Source organism: Ruditapes philippinarum, unplaced genomic scaffold, assembly GCF_026571515.1.
Source record: "Ruditapes philippinarum isolate M1 unplaced genomic scaffold, ASM2657151v2 ctg13187_1_1_1_1, whole genome shotgun sequence".
Classification (NCBI taxonomy): domain Eukaryota; kingdom Metazoa; phylum Mollusca; class Bivalvia; order Venerida; family Veneridae; genus Ruditapes; species Ruditapes philippinarum.
Window position 1 is genome coordinate 1,484 of NW_026859428.1, and position 23,758 is coordinate 25,241.

General features: G+C 33.2%; 1 protein-coding gene across 1 annotated transcript; it reads left to right on the plus strand.

Annotated features, from left to right (window-relative positions):
* The first annotated feature begins 4,109 nt into the window (after positions 1 to 4,109).
* On the plus strand, positions 4,110 to 20,858 carry LOC132756487 (uncharacterized). The gene is made up of 7 exons (XM_060747568.1): positions 4,110 to 4,415; positions 5,720 to 5,775; positions 6,138 to 6,417; positions 7,072 to 7,176; positions 10,284 to 10,391; positions 13,804 to 13,996; positions 19,111 to 20,858. The coding sequence occupies exons 1-7, from the start codon at positions 4,188 to 4,190 to the stop codon at positions 19,419 to 19,421; spliced, it is 1,281 nt and encodes a 426-aa protein (XP_060603551.1). The 5' UTR covers positions 4,110 to 4,187; the 3' UTR covers positions 19,422 to 20,858.
* The last annotated feature ends 2,900 nt before the right edge of the window (positions 20,859 to 23,758 follow it).

Below are 23,758 nucleotides of genomic sequence, written 5' to 3' on the forward strand. Positions count from 1 at the left end.
TGTCTCTGAAGGTCAAATTATTGAAATTTTCATTGATTTGGCTGTAACTGACTGTAACTTTGCTATTATTGAAAGGATCAACTTCATATTATAACAGAACATTCTTAAGGACCAGACCTTGTTGTTAATCAAACCCAAATTTGCTTGGGCTCTTTAATGACTTTGACCTTGAAGCTTAAATTACTGAATTTTCTTAGATTGTGCAACAACAACAACAACAACAACACTGTATATTGCGGGTTACTATTTTTAGAATTGTGTGTTACTATTTTTACAATTGCGTGTTACTATTTTTAGAATAACGTGTTATTGCGTGATTCTTTTTTTAGAATTGCGTGTTTCTATTTTTAGCTCACCTGTCACAAAGTGACAGGGTGAGCTTTTGTGATCGCTTTTCGTCCGGCGTCCGTAAACTTTTGCTTTAAATGACATCTCCTCATAAACCACTGAGCCAATTTCATCCAAACTTCACAGGAATGTTCCTTTGGTGGTCACCTTTAAAAATTGTTCAAAGAATTTAATTCCATGCAGAACTCTGGTTGCCATGGCAACCGAAGGGAATAATCTTAAAATATCTTTCTTTTTAAACAAACCCTAAGAGCTAGAGCTTAGATATTTGGATGAAAACATCTTTCTAATGAGTGTCTACCAATTTTGTTCAAATAAAAGGCCCTGGGGTCAAAATTGGCCCCGCCCCAGGGGGTCATTAATTTTCCCTATATGCATATAGTAAAAACTTAAAAAATCTTCTTTTAAAAGAACCCAAAGAGCTAGAGCTAAGATATTTGGCATGAAACATCTTCTAGTGAGTGTCTATCAAGTTTTTTCAAATAAAGCCCTGGGGTCAAAATTGGCCCTGCCCAGGGGGTCATAGATTTTCCCTATAATTATAGTAAAAACTTAAAATATCTCTTTTAAAGAACCCAAAGAGCTAGAGCTAAGATATTTGGCATGAACATCTTCTAGTGAGTCTTCTACCAAGTTTTTTTCAAATAAAAAGCCCTGGGGTCAAAATTGGCCCCGCCCCGGGGGTTCATTGTTTCCCTATATGCATATTGTAAAAAACTTAAAAAAACTTCTTTTAAACAACCCTAAAAGCTAGAGCTTAGATATTTGGCATGAAACCTTTCTAGTGAATGTCTAACAAGTTTGTTCAATAAAAGCCCTGGCGTCAAAATTGGCCCGCCCCAGGGGTCATTGATTTTTCCCTATATGCATATAGTAAAAACTTAAAAAATCTTCTTTTTAAAGAACCCAAGAGCTAGACTAAGATATTTAGCATGAAACATCTTCTAATGAGTGTCTACCAAGTTTGTTCAAATAAAAAGCCCTGAGGTCAAAATTGGCCCTGCCCCAGGGGGTCATAGATTTTCCCTATATCCTATAGTAAAAACTTAAAAAATCTTCTTTTTAAAGAACCCAAAGAGCTAGAGCTAAGATATTTGGCATGAAACATCTTCTAGTGGTGTCTACCAAGTTGTTCAAATAAAAGCCGGGTTAAAATTGGCTCCCGCCCCGGGGGGGGGGGGTCATTGATTGTCCTTATATGCATATAGTAAAAACTTAAAAAATCTTCTTTTAAAGAACCGTAAGAGCTAGAGCTTAGATATTTGGCATGAAACATCTTCTTGTGAATGTCTACCAAGTTTGTTCAAATAAAAGCCCTGGGGTCAAAATTGGCCCCGCCCCAGGGGGTCATTGATTTTCCCTATATGCATATAGTAAAAACTTAAAAAATCTTCTTTTAAGGAACCCAAAGAGCTAGAGCTAAGATATTTAGCATGAAACATGTTCTAATGGGTGTCTACCAAGTATGTTCAAATAAAAGCCCTGGGGTCAAAACTGGCCCCGCCCCGGGGGTCATTGATATTCCTTATTTGTGTATAGCAAAAACTTAAAAATCTTCTTTGAAAAAACCCAAAGAGCTAGAGTTTAGATATTAAGCATGAAACATCTTTAAGTAAATATCTACAAAGTTTGTTCAAATAAAAGCCCGGGGGTCAAAACTGGCCCTGCCCCAGGGGTGTCATTGTTTTTAACTATATGTGTATAGTAAAAACTTAAAAATCTTCTTTTAAAAAACCCAATGAGCTAGAACTTAGATGTTTAGCATGAAACATCTTCTTATGGGTGTCTACCAAGTCTTTTCAAATAAACAAATAAAAGCCCTTGGGTAAAAATTGGCCGGGGGGGGGGGGCTATATACAGGTGAGCGACCTCAGGGCCATCATGGCCCTCTTGTTTGAATTGCGTGTTTCTATTTTTAGAATTGCGTGTTTCTATTTATAGAATTGCGTGTTACTTTTTTTAGAATTGCGTGTTTCTATTTTTAGAATTGCGTGTTAGAATTGCGTGCTTCTATTTTTAGAATTGCGTGATTCTATTTTTAGAATTGCATGTTGCTATTTATAGAATTGCGTATTGCTATTTATAGATTTGCGTGTTGCTATTTATAGATTTGAGTGTTGCTATTTATAGAATTGCGTGTTGCTATTTATAGAATTGCGTGTTGCTATTTATACAATTGCATGTTGCTATTTATAGAATTGTGTGTTGCTATTTATAGAATTGCGTGTTGCTATTTATAGAATTGCGTGGACAAGACAGACCAACTAAATTTATAAAAAGGAAACGTTAAGATATGTTCAAACCTTTCTATGCTTGCTTTTAGAAAAAGTAAATAGTCGAGAGTTGCCCCCGCCCGGCGGTGGCTCTTGTTAAAACAAAACACTTGTCCTACCAATAATAATAAACACTTTGATCTGTAGTCCTTAGATTTGGTATAGAGAATAGTGATGACTAGAGGATAACCCCAACTGACCCTTAAACCCGGGGATCCATTTAACCTACAGCTTTGAGATTTGGTGTTCCAGTTGATTATGACTGGTGATAGATCATGACCAACATGACTAGTAGATGTGTGTGACCTTGACCCCTAAATGCTTGTTCAGGACCGATTACTATAGAAGGCTATGGCCTTCAGTCATGGTATTAAGTGTTTTGATTAATAATGACAAGAAGATGGCCAAATTTTTTTTAAAGTCAGTCATTCAAAGATGAAAGTCACTTAAGCTTTAACCACAGCAATTACTGTAGAACACTTTGAAGTGTTGGTTTGTCATAAGTAGTAAATGGCCCTCTAATTTTGAAGTCAATTGGTCAATGTGCAAGGTCTCATGGGTCTTGACAGTTGAAATGTTGCCTGACCAATTTTCAAAAAAGGATATAGACTAAGCTTAAGCTTTGCAATAGAGGCTAGTCATCTTGTCAATCAACTGTCCAGTTTACCTTGGCCTTCAACACTAATGTTTTCCTGATCAAATATTAGAGAAAATATTTGTCTTCAGTGCTAAGATTTGTGTTGGAGATTGGTCATAGCTAGTCATAGCTAGTGCTTCATCACCAAAACAGCTAGGGGGATTTCAGTGAAACTTCACAGGATTGTTTGTAGGCTTGTGCATATTCTCTTGATATACTGCTTGATTTATTTTGCACAGTTATTCCCCTTAATGATCTATTTTTGAGTAATTTCAATGAAATTTTAGGAATGATATTTATCAAAGGTGATCGGGCGTATATTATTGGTATTTTGGCATATATTGCCAATTTAATATGAAAGCTTCCTTTCAGGGGCATAAGTCACTTTTCAATGACAGCTCTTGTTATTTTTTCTTCTTATTTTATTATTTTTTAGGGGGGGGGGGGCTGTTTTACTTATTAGAGTATTTGTGGATGTTGGTGATGACTAGTTAATGATATGACCCCTCATGATTTTTATGTCAATCTGTCAAAGGTCATGGTTGTTATTGGCCAAAAAATATTCCTCCAACTAATTACAGTGGAATCATGGGTTGGTCTACCTTCTTGAGATTTGTTGTGGTAATGTACATGACAAGCTTATAGCAGAATATGAAGGTCAAAGGAGCATGCTAACAGATCTTTAAATTGTTAGTTTGCAAACAAGAAGTTGATGTATTTATGTAACATGACTGACTGGTTTCAATGAAGGGCCATACATGTTTTACAAATATTATTTGTTTTAATTTATCTAAATAATCATTCATAAATGAAATAAACCTTGCAAACAAAATAAGAATAAGTCATCTGTCTGTGTTTTTCATGATCATGATTCCTTCATGCAAGCTTTATTCCTTTGTTGATTAATCTTTTTCAGACCAGTAGAGAAAATGCTTAAACACTTGCAGCCATTGTTTGATGCAGATTATCTACTTCCTCGATCATTTATAGCATCTGTGGATTTGGAGGACTTGCAGACACTGATCGAAACAAGGGCAATACCAGTTGATGCCTGTCTTGCTCATTTGACTTATCGCTTGAAAACACACAAACCTCATGGATACTTTGATTACGGAGTTAATTGCAACAGGTTGTATGACATGAGATCTGGTGAAAAGGTAGTAGCTTAATATTTTTTACATAATTTTCAACGTTTCTGGGCTTGAAGTGTTTTTGTGATTACAGTGATTGGTGTGTCAATTGTTGATATCCACAATTTTTTTAAACAACATCTCCTAAACCAGTTGGTGGTTGTTGACAAAGCATCACTGGAATGATTCTAATAGGTATCCCTCTGCAAAAATTATATTTAATGAATCTATTCTGATGCATAGGTCAGTTATCGGATGTAAAAAATAGACTTTAAATATGAAGACTTCAAAAAACGTCTTCCCAGAAACTACAATGCTCAAGGCTAAGATACTTGATATGCAGCATCAACTTGTGGTCCTACAAAATTAGATTAATCAAGTACCCGGAATTCAAATTAGTCTTGCCATTAAGGGTAGTTTATTTGATACAAACCAAAATATATGAGAAATATAAATCTTTTTGTGGAAAACTTCAAGGCCAGAGCCTAATGCATGTAACATTGCTCAGTTGACTTTTACAAAAGTTGGGTCATAAATGGCCCTGCCCTAGGGGGTCACATAGAGTTGATATAAATTTACAAAGAGAATATGTCTTAAAATATTTTCCTCTGGAAGTCTTTTGCACAGAGAATGTATATTTGGCCTGTAACATCATTTTGGCCTGTAACATTAATAATTTTATTGAATCTCTACTAAAGTTAGATTACCCTTTAGATCAAAATTGGCTCTACCCAGACGGTTAATTAGTTTTTGCAGACTTATATAGTTAATCACAATAGAATCTTTTTGTGTGATTTTTTTAATGCTCAGAGCCTAGATGTTTGGCATGTAGCATTGCTTCTTGGCCCTTAACGGGTGTTACCAAAAGCATGCCCCTTGGGTTACAAATGGTCCAACTTTTGGGTCAATTAGTTTAAATAAGTTTCAAGCTTAGTAAAATATATTTAAGTCTTCAAGAGTGGAATACTAATTCCAAGAGCTTTGATATAACAGAAAAAGCAAACATTTATTGAGACAAGATGAATGTCAAAAATTGCACTATTGTATTTAAGTTTTATTGTACAACCCCAATTTTTTGCTGAACCTGTCAAAGTATTCTTTGGTACAGGTCATTTATTTATGTGTACTTGAAAAATATTGAATTTTCATGATATGATGATTACAAGAAAAATAACAGCTATGAGTTAAACTTATATTACCACAAGCTTTATCTGTTGTTTTTGTTTTATATCAAATTAAATAGTAAGTCTAAATGCTTTGTTTAGATGTTAATCTGTTAAATTTTCAAGTTTATAAAATGTTTTCATGTAAGTTTTCCAAAATCTTTTTAGACTGTTCAACTTTGTGTGAATTCATTGCTGATACAGTTACAAGAGACATTCTTTAGGTATTATTTAGTTTTGAATTTCTTCTTTTTATTGTTTCAATATAAATATGATAGAAAAATATGTATAAAAATTGTGTGACTGCATTAAAAAAATTCAGGCATCTTCTTTCTTATTTCAGTCTGAAAAAAGGAATATGTTTTACCATAGTAATCATTAAGCTTAAAATGTTTCATTTCCTAATAAATGACCATTAAACAGTAATTGTTGGATTCTATGGAAAGATGAGTGTTACTTCGTCTTAATTGAATTGCCTGATAAAAATAGTACTTGTACATATACATATGCAAACTAAATATTCATTTATTGTGAAATAGATTATTTCATTGCCATCTAAAACAACTCCTTTCTAATGTTATTATAGTGAGGTTTTGGTACAAACACAGTGGGAGATGAGCTACATGATTGCTTCACAAATGTTGAAAAAAAGCATTGAAAATAAAAGAGTGGAAACAGTCTATCGGTGTGTCCAAATTCTGATTCATTGCATTGCGATGTATGACAGAATTATTTCGGAACAAAAAATACCTGATGACAAGAAATCAACACAACATCACGATGTATTGAATGAGAGTGCCAAAGAGACCATAAAATGGCTAGAAACTTACAGAAGATGGGATATTGAAATGAAAGACATTTTAGATGTTAGTTAAGTATATTTATTTATTGATATAATGAAGCCATAATATAATGTATGTGTCATTTCAATGATTTAACCATTAAAATGTCTAGAAGGTGTATAGATTCAAATTTAATATAACAACACAGTTTTCTGATGTGTTAAAACTTTATACTAAAATTTTTTAAAGGGACTCCACTGAGGTTTTTGACATAAAAAGACTGTAAATAAATTTTTTAGATTTTGTTCAATTTGATGTTTGTCTGTACCCATAATTTTGTGCAGAATTTCAGATCATTAATTCTCTCCATCCGTATTTTCAACAATAATGATTCTAATTGCAAAAAATGACACAAAAATTTAAAGCGTTGGAACCCTGAAATTGGTCTAAGAATAGAACAAAATATATAATTTATTTTTAAGTACATTTCTCATTTTATTAGTGTGAACAGTTGATATCTACTGATACATGTACATTACAATATATATAAATTCCAGATTCTTTACATAGTAATATACATGTTTATTTTATGAAAGTAAAGTATATATGCTTTGTTATACGTTTTAATCATCTCATACAACAAGACTTGGTGCATTTTGTGCCAATGTAGAAGAATCTTATTTCATTCTTGGTTGTACATTATATACATTGTAAACTTTGTGTTTTTCTCCTTAAAAGATATGGAACACCACATTTGCATCAGTGGAGCTTCAGTCTGAAAATGTTAGAAATTCCTGGAACAAGAATTTGTCGGAAGGTCTTATGTTCAATCTTCAGCAAAGAGTAAGCACAATTTGGTGTACTCATTTTGTCATACCTAACATATGAAATCAGAAAGGGATATTGGATAATTGCTGTATATGTCCTGTGTTCATCTCACATACTGGTTGTTAAAGTGAAACTTGATTAAAGTATATTAAAATAAGTTTCACCAGATGCTGTTACATTTTCATAAAATGTTGTGTTACTTTATATAACTTTATATAGGAAAAGACATTTAAGTCCTTTTTTGTGAAACTAAAATGCCCAGAGTTTATATATGTAGCCTACAGCATTCCCTATTGGACCTGTACAAAAAAATTGTGATATGTCCTTGAGGTCAAAATGGCCCTGTGTTGGGGTCACTATATATCACAATATGATCTGTACTGTGTTGGTGTGACATTAAACTAATCCCCCCAAAAATCAATAAATCTAAGAAGAGCAATCAAGGGCCTTGGTAGCTCTCTTTTTTCTTTGAAACATCTATCAGAATGATCTTGAAGCAACACAATTCCAAATGGTACAATGTAAAAATGTATTTAATTTCAAGTAAACAGTAAATACTTGTCTATATATAGTTAGGTTTAATGTCTATATCCATATGGATTACTAACCTCTTTATTAGTCCCCTTCAGGTTTACCCAGAGGGAATTTTAGCGTATCGTTCTGTCTTTCTGTCAGTCTGTAAGTCTGTCTGCATGTCCTTCTGTCTGTCAGTCCGTCCACAAAAACTGGAAGCCATGATAAAGCAAAAAGTGCTGAAAATATATTTATGGAACTTGAAATATGGGCAGATGGCAGTCTGAAAATTATGCACACCTATTTCACCTATGTTGGAAAATTTGGTTGCTTTGGCAGCAAATAGACTTAAAAGCTACATGCCTCCAGATGAGTCAACATACTTCAATCAAATCAAATTTGAGAAAAATGTACTAAGATGTAAGGAAAAGTAAAAAGATTCAGGATTCAAGTAATATTTTACATATACTTTTGCGATTAATGACTGATTTTTGTGTCGCCTCTACGGAGTAGTGGCGACATATAGGGATCACTTCTCCATCGTCCGTCTGTCTGTCCGTCCGTCTGTCTGTCCGTCACAAAACTTGTCCGGACTTCTCCTCATAAACTACTGGTGCAAAGTCATCCAAACTTTACAGGAATGATCAGTACTAAGTCTAGTTGTGTGTATTGTCAGCATTTTCCAGTTCAATGATTTTTTGTCAGAGTTATAATTTTTATTTTTAAAGTTTGTCTGGACTACTTCTCTTATACCACTAATGCAATTTCAATGAAACTTTACAGGATTGATCTGTAGCTCAAGTTATTGGGCATATTGCACGGGTTTTCCGGTTGAATGATTTTTAGCTGAGTTATGGCCCTTTGATAAAAAGGTGTTTTTTTCTGTGTGTTGCCAGATACACAAAAGCTTGTCCGGACTACTCCTCATAAACTACTGTTGCAATTTCATCCAAACTTTACAGGAATGATCAGTACCAAGTCAAGTTGTGCGTATTGTCAGCATTTTCCGGTTCAATGATTTTTGTCAGAGTTATGACCCTTTAATAATTTTCATTTTTAAAGTTTATCCGGACTACTTCTCTTATACCACTAAGGCAATTTCAATGAAACTTTACTGGATTAATCTGTAGCTCAAGTACTTGCGCATATTGCACGGGTTTTCCGGTTGAATGATTTTTAGCTGAGTTATGGCCCTTTAATAAAAAAGGTGTTTTTTTCTGTGTGTTGCCAGATACACAAAAGCTTGTCCGGACTACTCCTCATAAAGTACTGGTGCAATTTTATCCAAACTTTACAGGAATGATCAGTACCAAGTCTAGTTGTGCACTGTCCGTCTGTCTGTCCGTCTGTCACAAAACTTGTCCCAACATGAAATTGGCCATCATGAGGCGACACATGTGATTACTGATCGCTCTTGTTCATAATTTACATCTATATTTCTACTGCGTTACTAACGCAGTAAATGCTTTTTATGCATATTTTGACCACTTTTTGGTAATTTAAGTGGTTTGTAAGTGCCATTAATAATAAGTAACTTGCTTCATTTAGGTTACTTCACAATATTACACATTCAAATACATTTTCAAAATTTTCATGAAAATTAGCATGAATCTGGAGGCGTGCTGCTTTAAATAATTATTTATGTAATTTATTTTACCAAAATGGAAAAAGGTGAACAAAAACTCGATTAGTTTTAAAAAATTTAAATAGGGGTAGATTTCAATTTAAATTTATGCACACAGAAATCTTTTTCCTATAATCTTTTTTTAAAAGTATTTATTTAAAAACTTCAAATTATACTGTAATGTTTGTTCCCCCAAATCATACGTGAGAAATTTCACAACTCTAGCCCCCCAAATTAGCAGAATTACAGCACTTAAACTTAGAATTTTAATGAAAACATGTTTTTTTTTGTATAACATCTTTATTATGCTCCCCTTCAAAGACGAGGGGTGTATTATTTGCTAATGTTGGTCGGTCTGTTTATCTTAAAAATTGTTCATCACAAAGTCTTCATATTTCACATACTGATTTGTCATAACTAGTAGATGATCTGTATTGATTTTGGGGTCCTGGGTCAGAGGTCACGGTATGTTAATACTGCTGGAAAGTGCTTATTGAATTTGACTCTTAACATGCGCCCTAACAAAAATTATTCGGACTCCAATGCTATGCTGATTTCCAGTATTTTCAGTGCATTAATTCTGTCTCTATTCTGATTTGCATTACTGTAGAATACTGGTATATTGCAAAGCTATTTGCTATATACCTCTTTGTGTGCACAATTTACTTACAGGTCCGAATGCAATTTTGTGTTCATGCCTTTATCTGTCAAACATTGTTAGGGTAGATTATTGTTGAGATTTATGCTACAAAAATGTACATGTAGAGCCACAAAACCATTCAGGGGGTCTGCAAGTATAAGGTAATAAGATGTTTAATATTTGATATGCATTATCTTAAGGTGCAATTATAATATGCTAAACACTAAGGGGGATTTTAAATATAAACAAAGAGTTCATTATTTCACCACAAAGAACTTATGTTCTTCTTATTCCCTCCTAGTTATCCAACACATAATTATTGCTTTTCTTAAAATTTATTCATAGGGTTGTAAGTATAGTACCCAGATGAAGAAGTTTGTAGAAATATACTGTCAGAATTTGGATGCTTACAATCCAAGTATGCAAGAGTGCATGGGAAACATTGCTTTTGTTGTAAGTATAATTTAAAGTAGCTTTTTTTAATGGAATTCCACAAGATGATGTTATCTAAATGAAAACTGATCTGATCTTATATGTATAGGGTAATTGTAATTAACTGTTTTATTTTGGAAACCACATGCAATAGATATTTTCTTCAGAATATAAATGATTATTCTTTATTTTGACAGTCTCTTCCACAATGATAGATAATCATATATACTTTGTCCACAAGTTTAAATCATGACTTTATATCTAGATCAATTTATCCAGCTAAAACTTATTTACTAAACATACTAAAGTATTGTTAAGTTGATGTTTAGTTTCAAAACCATTATAATAATACAATTAATGTATTAGACCAAATTTTAAGGTGGATATTAGCATTTACTAAAAATGCTTATGAAATGCTATGGGTACAATCATAATGTAACAGTAACTTTTTAAGGTGTATTTTGTCTATAAGCCTTAGAAAAAATATGTATGTCACTAGTATTCATTTAGGTTAGTGAAGGTATGATTCTTTATATACTTTAGTATACAAAACTGTTCCTATTTTCATAAGATCTTATGAAACTTACTTTTGAAGACTGAAGAAAAAATAGGTATTGTTGTAGTCATGTCTGCATCGTTCTGCATTCCGCAAACTTGTATCTTGATCATAACTTTTTAAGTTCTTGGCGTGTTGTCTTCATATTTGGCCACAAAATCCCTAAGGACAAGACATAGACTAGACTAAACTTGATCTTCATTCATAAATGACCTTGACCTTCAAGGTCAAATTTTAAATTTTGCTTAATTTTGCTAATAGTGGCTATAACTTTGTTAATTTTGAATGAATTGTCTTTAAACATGTACATAACAATCTACTAAGATAGACCTTCAAGTTAACCACACAAACTTCACTGATAAATTAACTTACATTTTTTGGGAAAACATTGAAATTTTTCTTTTTTTTCTTATATGGTATATCTTTTTGTTAATGGGGTGGATTAATTCATATTTAAAAAAAACATTTTTTTAAATAAAACCTTCAGCTTGTCAACTTAAATTTAAACCCGGGGTTTATTTTGACCTTGAACCTTTAAAGGTTTTAATTATTAACTTTTCAATGATTTTGCAAAAAATGACTGTAAATTGGTACTAAATCAATGAATTATCTTCATATTTTGACTAAACAACCTTCTAGACAAAATCTTTTATAAGATTGAACTGACCTTGAGGTTGATTGTTAAATGTCCTTGACCATCAAGTCAAATTATTGAATTTTGGTCAAATTGGCATAATTTTATTTTTGTCTGGATATGACAACACAAGACAACACAAGACAAACAATACTTTCTACCAAACAAATATATTGAATAATTCAAATGTGACCTTGACCTTTAATTGGCATTGACTGTCAGGGTCATATTAATGAAATTTTCTTGTTTTATCCTTTAACTATGAAATTTTGACCATGTGCACCATTCAAGATGTAAAATTGAATTTTGATATCAGCTATCCTAGATATTGACCTGGAGACCTAATTTCTTGCCCTTTGATGTACAGCTATGAAATTTGGACCACACGCTTAGTTTAAGACGTAAAATTGAGCTTTGATATCAGCTGACCTAGATTTTGACTTACTTTCTTGTTTTTTGCTGTACAGTTATGAAATTCGAACCATGTGCATAGTTTCAGAAGTAAAAAGGAACTTTCACATTAGCTGACCTAGATTTTAACCTAGTGACATACTTTCTTGTTCTTTGATGTGTAGCTATGAAATTTGGACAATGTGCACAGTTTAAGATGTACCAATGAAATGATATATCAGCTGACCTAGATTTTGGCCTATTGACCTACTTTCTTGTTTTCTGATGTACAGATATGAAATTTGGACCATGTGCAGAGTTTTAGATGTAAAATTGAACCTCGATATCAGCTGAGCTAGATTTTGACTTACTTTCTTGTTTTTTGCTGTAAAGTTATGAAATTCGAACCATGTGCATAGTTTCAGAAGTAAAAAGGAACTTTCACATTAGCTGACCTAGGTTTTGACCTAGTGACAAAATTTCTTGTTCTATGATGTAAAGCTGTTAAATTTAGACCATATGCACAGTTTTAGATGTGAAATTGAATTTTGATATCAGTTGACCTTGATGTTGACCTACCTTCATTTTCTTTGATGTACAGCTTTGAAATTTTGATCATGTGCACAGTTTCAGATGTACCATTGAACTTTGTTACCAGCTTATCTAGATTTTTACCTAATGACATACTTTGGCTTTTTACTTTTTATGCCCCCACAAAATTGTGAGCATATAGCGTTGCACTTGTCCGTCCGTCAGTCCGTCCGTCCGTCCGTACATCCCGAAATCTTGTGAACGCAACTCCTCTTAAACCAGATAGCAGATTTTGCTTAAATTTACAGGGATGAACAACCTTAATGTGTAGATGGTAGTAAAGGAAGGAATTTTTGCTGCGACCAAATTTAACAGAATTATGGCCTTTTGTTGATTTTTTCACTAGATACTATGTAGAAATTTTGTGAACGCAACTCCTCTTAAACCGGATGGCAGATTTTGCTTAAACTTACAGGGATGAACAACCTTAAGGTGTAAATGGTAGTAAAGGAAGGAATTTGTGCTGCGACCAAATTTTACAGAATTATGGCTCCTTGTTGATTTTTTCACTATATACTATGTAGAAATTTTGTGAATGCAACTCCTCTTAAACCGGATGGCAGGTTTTGCTAAAACTTACAGGGATGAACAACCTTAAGGTGTAGATGGTAGTAAAGGAAGGAATTTTTGCTGCGACCAAATTTTACAGAATTATGGCCCTTTGTTGATTTTTTCACTATATACTATGTAGAAATTTTGTGAATGCAACTCTTCTTAAACCGGATGGCAGATTTTGCTTAAACTTCCAGGGATGAACAACCTTAATGTGTAGATGGCAGTAAAGGAAGGAATATTTGCTGCAACCAAATTTAACAGAATTATCGCCCTTTGTTGATTTTTTCATTATATACTATGTAGAAATTTTGTGAACGTAACTCCTCTTAAACCGGATGGCAGATTTTGCTAAAACTTCCAGGGATTTACAACCTTAATGTGTAGATGGTAGTAAAGGAAGGAATTTTTGCTGCGACCAAATTTAACAGAATTATGGCCCTTTGTTGATTTTTAGTTTTCAACTTGTGGCACATGTAGTCCAAAAAATATTTGACCTAGAGTCATAACATTGACAGAACAGTGACGTGTGGGGGCATCCGTGTCCTATGGACACATTTCTAGTTTTCTTAAATTTTCTTTTTAAAGATTTATTTAAAACTTTTATTTCTTTGTTTTTTACATAAACTATAAAACTATGTCGAGCATTGCCCCAGCCCGGTGCTTGATCTGGTTTTTCAAGACATAATGTTTATTATTGCTATATTCAGGCAATTGAACAAGGATATTTACTTGATTATGGACACTTTTCTTCAAATGAGAATGAACGCTTTGGAAGGTTGTTATCACGGATGTTTGTATCTGAATGGGAAAAAAATGTAAAGCAAGGAAAAGATGAAAGTATGACCATATTGAGACATGTTCTGAGATGGCCACCATTAACAGTATACCTGAAAATCTCTTGTGAGTATTTTAATTTTAATAAATGTGTTTTTATCTATGATAAACATAAAATGATTTTTTACATAATTATTCTGTTTCTTGTTTACTTTATTAGAATAAGTGAGCTAGTGAATTCATGGCCAAATTGCTATGGCTAAAGACTTAAAATCACCTGTCTGTATCTCCTATGAGCTTTAATTATGTCAGACTTTTTATAAAGTTTGTCATTTGTCGAAACTATCCAACTAGCTTACGGAAGATTGGTAGTACTGTGACGGAAACGTACTAGTTAATTTGATTGCCTCCCCTTTCTATAAGTTTGCTATTTGTATTTAAAGAAAATATTTAGTCATCCCTTCAAAAATTTGATATGATATAAAGAGTAGGTATTTTAGGTATATTTACTATCAAATCTGTATAATTTTAGGATATCAATCAAAGTGTTAATATTTGAAATTGTACATCTATTAATCACAATAGTTTGAAAAAGAAGTCATTTTGATTAACAGACGCTCATAAGGTTTAGTTAAAATCAGTTTTTTAAGAAACATTTTATTATATAGGAGTCACCCAGTTGTCGGTTGGTTGGTTGGTCGGTCCAGCTGTCTGTTGCATTTTCCTTGTCCAGAGTATAACTTGAAGACTAATGGTTAGAATTCCATACACCTTCATACAATGGTCAAGCATATTGAGAGAAAGTGCAGTGTACAAGAAACATATTTCTATCTTCATTAATTACAGAGTTATTTCCTTTTGTTACTTTTCCTTGTCTGGAGCATAACTTGAAAACTACTGGTTGGAATTCAAAACAACTTCATACAATGGTCAAGCACAATAAGGGGAAGTGCAGTGCACAATAATCATAACTCTATCTAAAGTAATTACAGATCGAGTTATTGCCCTTTGTTCCTTTTCAATTGCTTTCTTTTTTCCGAACCATAACTTGAAGACTAATGGTTGGAATTCAATATAACTTCATACAATGGTCAAGCACATTGAGAGAAAGTGCAGTGCACAAGAACCATAACTCCATCTTGACTTGTTATAGAGTTATTGCCCTTTGTTATTTTTCCTTGTCCGGAACATAACTTGAAAACTACTAGTTGGAATTCAAAACAACTTCATATAATGGTCAAGCACAATGAGAGGCAGCGCAGTGCACAGGAACCATAACTCCATTTTGACAAATTACAGAGTTACTGCCCTTGATACTTTTCCTTGTCTGGAGCAGAACTTGAAAAGTATTGGTTGGAATTTAAATCAACTTCATACAATCCTCAAGCACAATAAGAGGCAGTGCAGAGCACAAGAACCATAACTCTGTCCAGAGTAATTATTGAGTTATTGCCCTTTGTTACTTTTATATTGCTTTTTTTCTTGTCCAGAGCATAATTTGAAAACTACTAGTTGGAATTCAATACAATTTCATATAATGGTCAAGTATATTGTGGGGAAGCGCAGTGCACAGAAACCTCTCTTGACTCATTTTGTTTTTGCCCTTTGTTACTTTTTATTGTCCAGTGCAAAACTTGAAAATAAGTGATTGGAATTCAATAAAATTTCATACAATGGTCAAGGGGAGTGAGATGAAGTGAAGTAAACAAGAACTCTATTTGGACTAATTACAAATATTGCCCTTTGTTACTTTATTTGTCCAGTGCATAACTTAAAAACTAGTAGTTGGAATGTAATACAACTTCATACAATGGTCAAGCGCACTAAGAGGAAGTGCAGTGTACAATAACCATAACTCCATCTTCAGTATTTGTAGGGTTATTGCCCTTTGTTTCTTTTCCTTGTCTGGTGCATAACTTAAAAACTAATGTTTAGAATTCAATGCAACTTCATACAATGGTCAAGCCCAATGAGCGGAAGTGCAGTGCTCAAGAAGCGTGACTCTTTTTGGATTTATTACAGAGTAATTAAATAAAACTTCATCAATGGTCAACCACATTGAAAGGAAATGCAACATACAAGAACCACAACTATCTTTAATTGCCAACAACGATAACTCTATTTCAATTCTTTTACAAGGTATTCTGTTATGTGTAACTTCCTCATATCCAAAGCCGTCTTGCGGGGGTATTAATCACACTTTGTGATAGTTCTAGTTATTTTAGGTGATCAAACTTTTTGTTTGTATTTACTGCTGGGATAATGCTTCACCTGCATATAAATAGAGCGTGACTGCAGTGTGAAAGATTCAGTCTGGTCCTGTCCGTGGGGAAGTGGAAACGAAGTCATAAATACTAACTGGTACACAGAAATCTCAGATATCTGGTACTAAGGACATTTTATGATTTCTGTAAAAATCCTTGGTCATAAATTATTTTAAGAAAATATTTTTGGTAAGTTTTGGTTTTGGCTCAGTATGGTTAAGATCGAAGTGGTAATTATATTTACTAGTACCAAGAAATCTTAGATATCTGGTGCTAAAAATACTTCATTGCTTCAGGAAAAACTGACTTGGGCAAAGGTTTGATATGAGATAGTTTATTTGGAAAATAGTATTTTAAAAGATAGATTTTTGAACGTTTGGTTTATTTGAGATAAGGGATTTTTGTTTTTAAATGTTAAAGTGAGAAATAAACATGTGTTAGATTTAGGATTAATAGTTTTTGTTTAATGAAAAAAATCCAAATATATACAAAACAACAATTTTTCTTCAAATTTATATGATAGGCCATGTTTAAACATGGGAAAACGCGATTTTGGGTAATTTCAAGTATTTTCATCATTTTCTGTTAATGAAAAAAAATTCAAAAAATCTACAAAACAACAGTTTTTCTTCAAATTTATATGATAGGCCATGTTTAAACATGGAAAAACGCGATTTTGGGTAATTTCAATCATTTTCTTCATTTTCTGTTAACCCATTACGCAATATACACGCCTTTTAACGTCTTTTTCAACCCCCCCCCTTTTAGTTGTCTCAAAAGGTGAAATAATGCCTTATTTAGGCCCCCAACACTTGTTTTTGTTTGACAAATGTTGTTAAAAAAGTGACCACTTTTTCGGCGCGGCCCCCAAGCAAAAGATACATCAGGGGGTTGCCCCCTTCTGTTTTGGGGGGTATGAAGGGGGCGGCAGTCCCCCTCATCGTTAAGAAAATTTTGGACTTGTGGGGGTTTAAAATGACCCCAGAACGATCATAAGGTAACGTGTAACCAACGCTGAAAAGCAATTGACTCTATCTCAATCCATTGAGAAGTTGCAGCACTTTAAATTTTGATGGAAAAAAATCATCGCAAAATAGTGATTTTTGGCAGTTTTGAGATGTCCCCTCGTTGCCATGGTAACAGAAAATTTAAGCCTGATCATGCTGCTGCAAAGGCAATGGCCCAGTCAACATTTGTGCCAAGTTTTATTAGTATTGAAGCAGTTTTTATAGTTTCATAGCAATTTGAACTTGTAACGGGAGACTTTTAAATGAAAACAGCCTCTAATCGAAATCTAATCGAAAGAAAAATTTATATTTGAATGTTTCAAATCAATTCGGATAAGTATCCTAAAAAATTATATATAATTGCACTAAACGATATTGTGATTTTATTTTGTAGCAAATAGATAAATAATCAAGCGCTCGGTACACGCTACAGTACTACTTAGGCACAAACTCGTACCTTAAATAATTCACAAACGGGCACATCAGATCTTTCTATAACAATAAAGCTTAAAAGTCCCTATACTATGTTACTAAATCCAGCCCAAACACAATATATGTGTTTTAAAGTGTCAGACAAAACAAACAAATAAATACATAATACATACAGTATTGTTCAATTTAGAGCCCTAGGCACAATATTTGCTTAAAATGAGCTATTGTGATCTCTTGCTGTACCATGTCCATCCAAACGTCCATCTCCTAAACTACATGGTCAGTATCATCAAAACTTTATAGGTATGTTTTAGGTTACCTACAGAAAACCTGGCTGCTAGTGCAGTCAGGTCTATTTTCAATATATGTATGAAGGGATAACTTTGTAAATCATCATCTAAAAACTGTTGGCATGGTTTTGACAGTATTAAACAGAAATGATTTATGGTGACCTATAATAAGATTTGATTTGATAAAGAAACATCGCTGTTCAGGGGTGTGGTCTATTTTATTTTTACATGTATGATGGAAAAAAATCTTGTCAGTCAGATTTGGATATTATTATTTTACTGAATCGATGATACCTTTGGTGAGCATCTACAAAGATTGTTTAAATTATTTTAATTAATTTTCTTCTTAAAAAATCAGATATTTTTGTGGAATGTACTCGTATATGTCTAGGTAAAGCCTTGTTAATGTTCTTTTAAAATGTATATCAGATTTTGATAATATTTCATATAAATGATCAATGCATCCACCAATAATGTTCAAATTATTTAGATTTTTTTAAAATACATGGCTGCTCTTGGCATGATATTTTTTCCTTTATGTATATTACGGAAGTTTTGTCTAAAAATCTGTTTGAAATGGATTTTATTATATATTTAATGTTTTATATGTAAAAGGTGGCCAATATTATTCAATCATTAATTACTTATAGCACATCGTAGTTCATGCATACAAATGTATGATAGCACTTACCAGAAATGTTATAAACCCACTATTGCATTATGTTTTTGTTTCTAGCTAGCATATGCTAAATTATTTCATATGAGTAAGCTATCAAGTCAGTTCTTTTCTACTCAGGTTCCGGATCTGTGACAGAAATAATTCACAAAGGTGTATGTGTTGTGTTCCTCCACCAGTATTACCTTCCTCTACCAGTAAATCTTAAAAGACGCCATATGTTCTTGACTTAAAATCCAACACAATATTGAACAAGTCCCAACACAAGTTGTTGTTCTGACCAAACAGTAATTAATTAAAAACATTGTCAAAAAAAGACGAATCACTTTCTTGTGTATTACAAAAATCAATGAAGCTTATTTTGGTCAATTTTATTGGTCAGAGTTTGATTTAATTAAATGAAAAGATATGATAAATGTGTGACCAACATCCAATATTATGGGATCTGCTTTGTTAATCAAAATATTCAAAGAGTAAACTTCCTATAATACCTTTTAAGTGAAAGTGGGCCATCATTACCAAATTTTTCTTTGTTGTTTGTAATCTTATGTTTTCTTTATTATATGCGAAGACAATAAACAGATGAAAATGCTCTCACCGAAATGTAATGTGTACTTGGGACAAGCTGTTTCAGTTATTGAGAGTAGAATTACAGCTTTATTGACTGGTGCTCTAACTATTGGTGACTTCAGTCTGATAACAGAGAAAGACGACAAATTCTCAGAGCTTGGAGAGTTGTTAAAAATTGAGAAAGAGCATTCTGCAGCATTCTTCAGAAAAGCAATTGAAATTCGGCAAAAAGAGATTAATGCTTCCCAGAACCAAGCAGAACAAATGACAACTTTAGCATCTGTTTGTACACAGCTAGCTAAAAGTAAGTAATTAGCAATAATAAATGAATTTGTAGTTTGTCTGTTTGATTAGTACGAGGCAAATCTACCAACAAGCGCCAATGAAATTACAAACAGACTCCCTATCTTTTCCAATGACAAACCCAGATATTGACTTTTTCACCGCTCTGGTTATTTAATACTGATCAGATTATTTATAAATCCAGATTTCTCAGTAAAAATACTCACATACAATGTATGTTTAAATATAGAAATACTCATGTACAGCATATGTTTGAATTTCAAAATGAAGCAGGCTTGATTATTAATATGAAATGAGGTTCACTATTAAGCTTGACTATTAGAAAAATAGTAGGGCTATTGTACTTATATGGGGCGTTGTCATTGGTGTTGGCATCAGCGTAATATTAGGGTGGAAGATCATATCTAATCAACCGCTTATGATATTTGCTTGTAACTTCTTACACTAACTTGAGAGCATAATGGGAGTTGTCACTTTCAAACGTCCAGATCCTGATTTTATTATACCCCTACACAAAAAAGTTGTAAGGGGGGTATACTGGAATCAGCTTGGCTGTCCGGCCATCGGGCGTCCGTCGGTTTTTCCTTGTCTGCCCGATAACTTAAGAATCATTTTACCATTAGACTTCATATTTGGCATGGAGGTAAGTCATGATTAGTAGATGACCCCTATTGATTTTGAGGTCTCAAGGTCAATGGTCACAGGGGCCTTGACTGAAAAAAGCTTGTCCGCCAAATAACTTAAGAATCCTTTGACCCACAGTCTTCATATTTGCATGAAAGTTGGTCATGATTGTTAAATGACCCCAATTGATTTTGAGGTCACTGGGTCAAAGGTCAAGGTCACAGGGGCCTTGACTTCCAAAAGCGTGTCCGCCCAATATCTTAAGAATCCTTTGATCCAACAGTCTTCATATTTTGCATGGATGTTGCTCATGACCATTTGGTGACCCATGTTGATTTTGAAGTCACTGGCTCAAAGGTCAAAGTCAGCGGGGCCTTAAGTTCAAAAGTTTGTCTGTTCAATTGCTTAAGAAGCTTTAGTAAACAGTCTTCATTTTTGGTACTGAGGTTGGTTATGACTAGTAGATGACCCCTTTTGTATTTTGAGGTCACTAGGTCAAAGGTCAAGGTCAGAAGGGCCTTGACTAAAAATGTTTATCTGCCCAATATTTTAATAACCCTTTGATCCAACAGTCTTCATATTTTGCATGGAGGTTGCTCATGACCATTAAGTGACCCCTATTGATTTTGAAATCAGTGGGTCAAAGGCCAAGGTCACAGGAGCATTTAGTTTCAAAAGCTTGTCCGCTCAATTGCTTTAGAATGCTTTGGTAAACAGTCTTCATATTTAGTATTGAGGTTGGTTATGAATATTAGATGACCCTTATTGATTTTTAGGTGACTATGTCAAAGGTCAAGGTCATAGGGGCTTTTACTAAAATAATATTGTCTGCTCAAATGATTAAAAATGCCTGTCCATAGTGTATTGATTTTTTATATTTTCACATTTGAAGCATATAATTATTTTCTTATTTATTCATCATTAAACACCCACAGACAAAGCCGCAGGGGGGGGGGTGGTGTATTCAAGTCATGCAGTGGCAGTTTCAGTTTTGAGGTCAGTAGATCAAAGGTAAAGGTCACTTTGATTTCAAACATGTAGAATACATGTAGAATACATAACTTAGCTTTGCACTGGCTACTACCCTCAGATTTGGTTGGGAGGTTGTCCTTGAGCTCTGAATGACCACTGTTGGTTCTAACAAAGTGGTTTGCGGGGGTATTCACGCCATGACAGTGGCAAGTCTAGTTTTCATTGTTTGATGTTACTAAAATTGATCATGTTTTGCTAGAATTAAATAGTAAATATTCAAAATGTAAAAAAATGCTGATTTGCAAAGAAACCAAACTTATTTGGGTTAAAACCAACAAATAACAAAAACAATACAAAATATAATTCGGATTAAAATAAGGGTCAATTTTAGGATTAGGATTAATATTTGGATCAACTGTAACGTACCAATATCTTGCAAAAATAACAATAAATTTATTCTAAAATTTCATATACTTGCTACTGAAAGTCCAATTTTATCAAATTAATATTAGATACTTAATCTATGAGGATAAAAAATGAAGAATATTAGAGTTTTTAAATTTGATATTGATCCTGATTCTTTAATCTTTGTGAACACGGGGCCTAAAGATATTTATTTTAGCTTTATTACAAGTCTTTAGGGTCATAATTGGCCATAACTCTATCATTGATTTTGACATATTATGAATTTTTTAGAAACTTAAAACACGTCTTTGGAATAATTATTGGAAGTCATTGTCAATGGCCAGTAACTCTAGCATGGTTTTAACAGAATTACGGCCCTTGGCTAAAGTTTTACATGTAACATCAATCTTCAAAGCTACTGAAGGTATTTGATTTAAAACTGAATACATGACTTCAGGATCTGCCATTGTCTCTAGAATAAGATAATAGGGAGATTTCAGGGTTAGTAAGTATTTGACATTTAAGCCAGATCCCCCTTTTCATCTAACAAAGCAATCGACAAAACAATATTTTATTTATTTGACCATGGTGATAAATTACCAATCATTCTTTAAAATTCAGACTTCAGTTAAAATATTCATGTTTATTTTATGTTAAAACAAAAGTAAATGTTTGTAACATTGTGGATGGAAATGATCGTGAAATAGACACAATTCAGATTGAAAGGCTTTTAATTTTGGTTTTGTGTGTCAATAGTGGAACATATGTCTGCTACTGTTTATTGAGAAAAAACGAACAGAAACTATAAGTAGTTACAGGTTTAACAAATAATGGTGAGTAAGAGTCAGATTTACTTTGCTTTTTATTATTAGCTGGTGACAGAGTATGATCATAAAGTTAAATTTTTGGTGCTTAAAGTTTTCATTTATTGTCTTGGTCTAATGAAATTTCGTACTCCATGTTCTATAGTAAATCAGTCACTTTTGAAGCTTTATTATATACTGTATTCAACTTTAAACATCTGTTATCTAAAATAAATAAGGCCCGAAATATAAAATGAAAGCCCTCTTTTTTTAGTCCACTACCGGTTTAACCTGTGCAATGCATACCTCTAGAAAAATGAATAAAATACTAACTAGACGAGTTTCCCTTTAGATCTTCGCAGTTGTTGAAATTAAAGGGGAAGTGTTACAACACGAAAACTCCATTACGTCCGTGCTAGTAGTACTCATTTTATACTGTGACAGGACGTGTAAGCTTTAGTCCACGTAGCAATGTGCCAGGAATTCTACACTTTGGGTCATATTTACATATAGACAGTGTTAAAATTAAAGGAAAAACGTTATAACATGAAAATTCCATTATGTCCGTGCTAGTAGTAAAAAATTTATACTGTGACAGGACGTGAAAGCTTTAGTCAGTGTCGGTATGTGCCAGGAATTCTACACTACGGGTCTTATTTACAGTCTTTGTGTTAATTAAAGACAGCGTTGCTCGTAATTGTTTATCGTAATGCTTTGAACATTGATTAATTATATCCCAATAAAACGATATATTAACTTTTAATAAGTAAATGACCCACGATTAAACATCATTATTTTATAAAGGCTCCAGACCCCATTACCAAATCTAACCAAAATAAACAGCACACCTGTGACTTTGTTATACACAAAAGACCACTGTTTTTGAAACCAGAACTATGTCCGCACAACACTATCCAAATCATCTACAAAAATACAAAACTTCAAAAGATAAATTTCTACGATAAAAAATGGAAAGATTGAAAAATTCTGATGTTTTATGACAATCCAATGTAACAGCTCTTACACTGGTGCTTTTTGTACACATGCAAAACAGATCCCCTGTAGGTCAGAGACAACATGATAAATAGCCTGATTCCACGATATAAAAATCTCAGTAAACTACAGACAGTTGCACAGTCCATTATTTGTATATGGAGATAAGAAATCATTGTCTTTCCATTTGAAGAAAATGTCAATTAAATGTTTTGCAACAAGCCATAAATTCAAAATTGGTCCTGAAGTGTAAAGCCGATGTATGTGAATTTTTTTATGTACTTAATTGTATTTTTATTGACGACTTGCAAAATAATCGTGTCATTCAGCTGTAAATCATGCGTCCCATTCAAAATCATATAAGACTCAGCTGCTTTGCAGCCGAATAGATATACTCTTAATATGACCAATCAAACTAGAGATTACTTAATTTGGGGCTCCTTTAAATGTTCAAGAACAATTTTCTAGACTACAATGGGTTGGATCTAACGCAATAATGGGTGACACCAAAATGAAGCTAAAATTTATATGAAATAGATAAATTAAAAA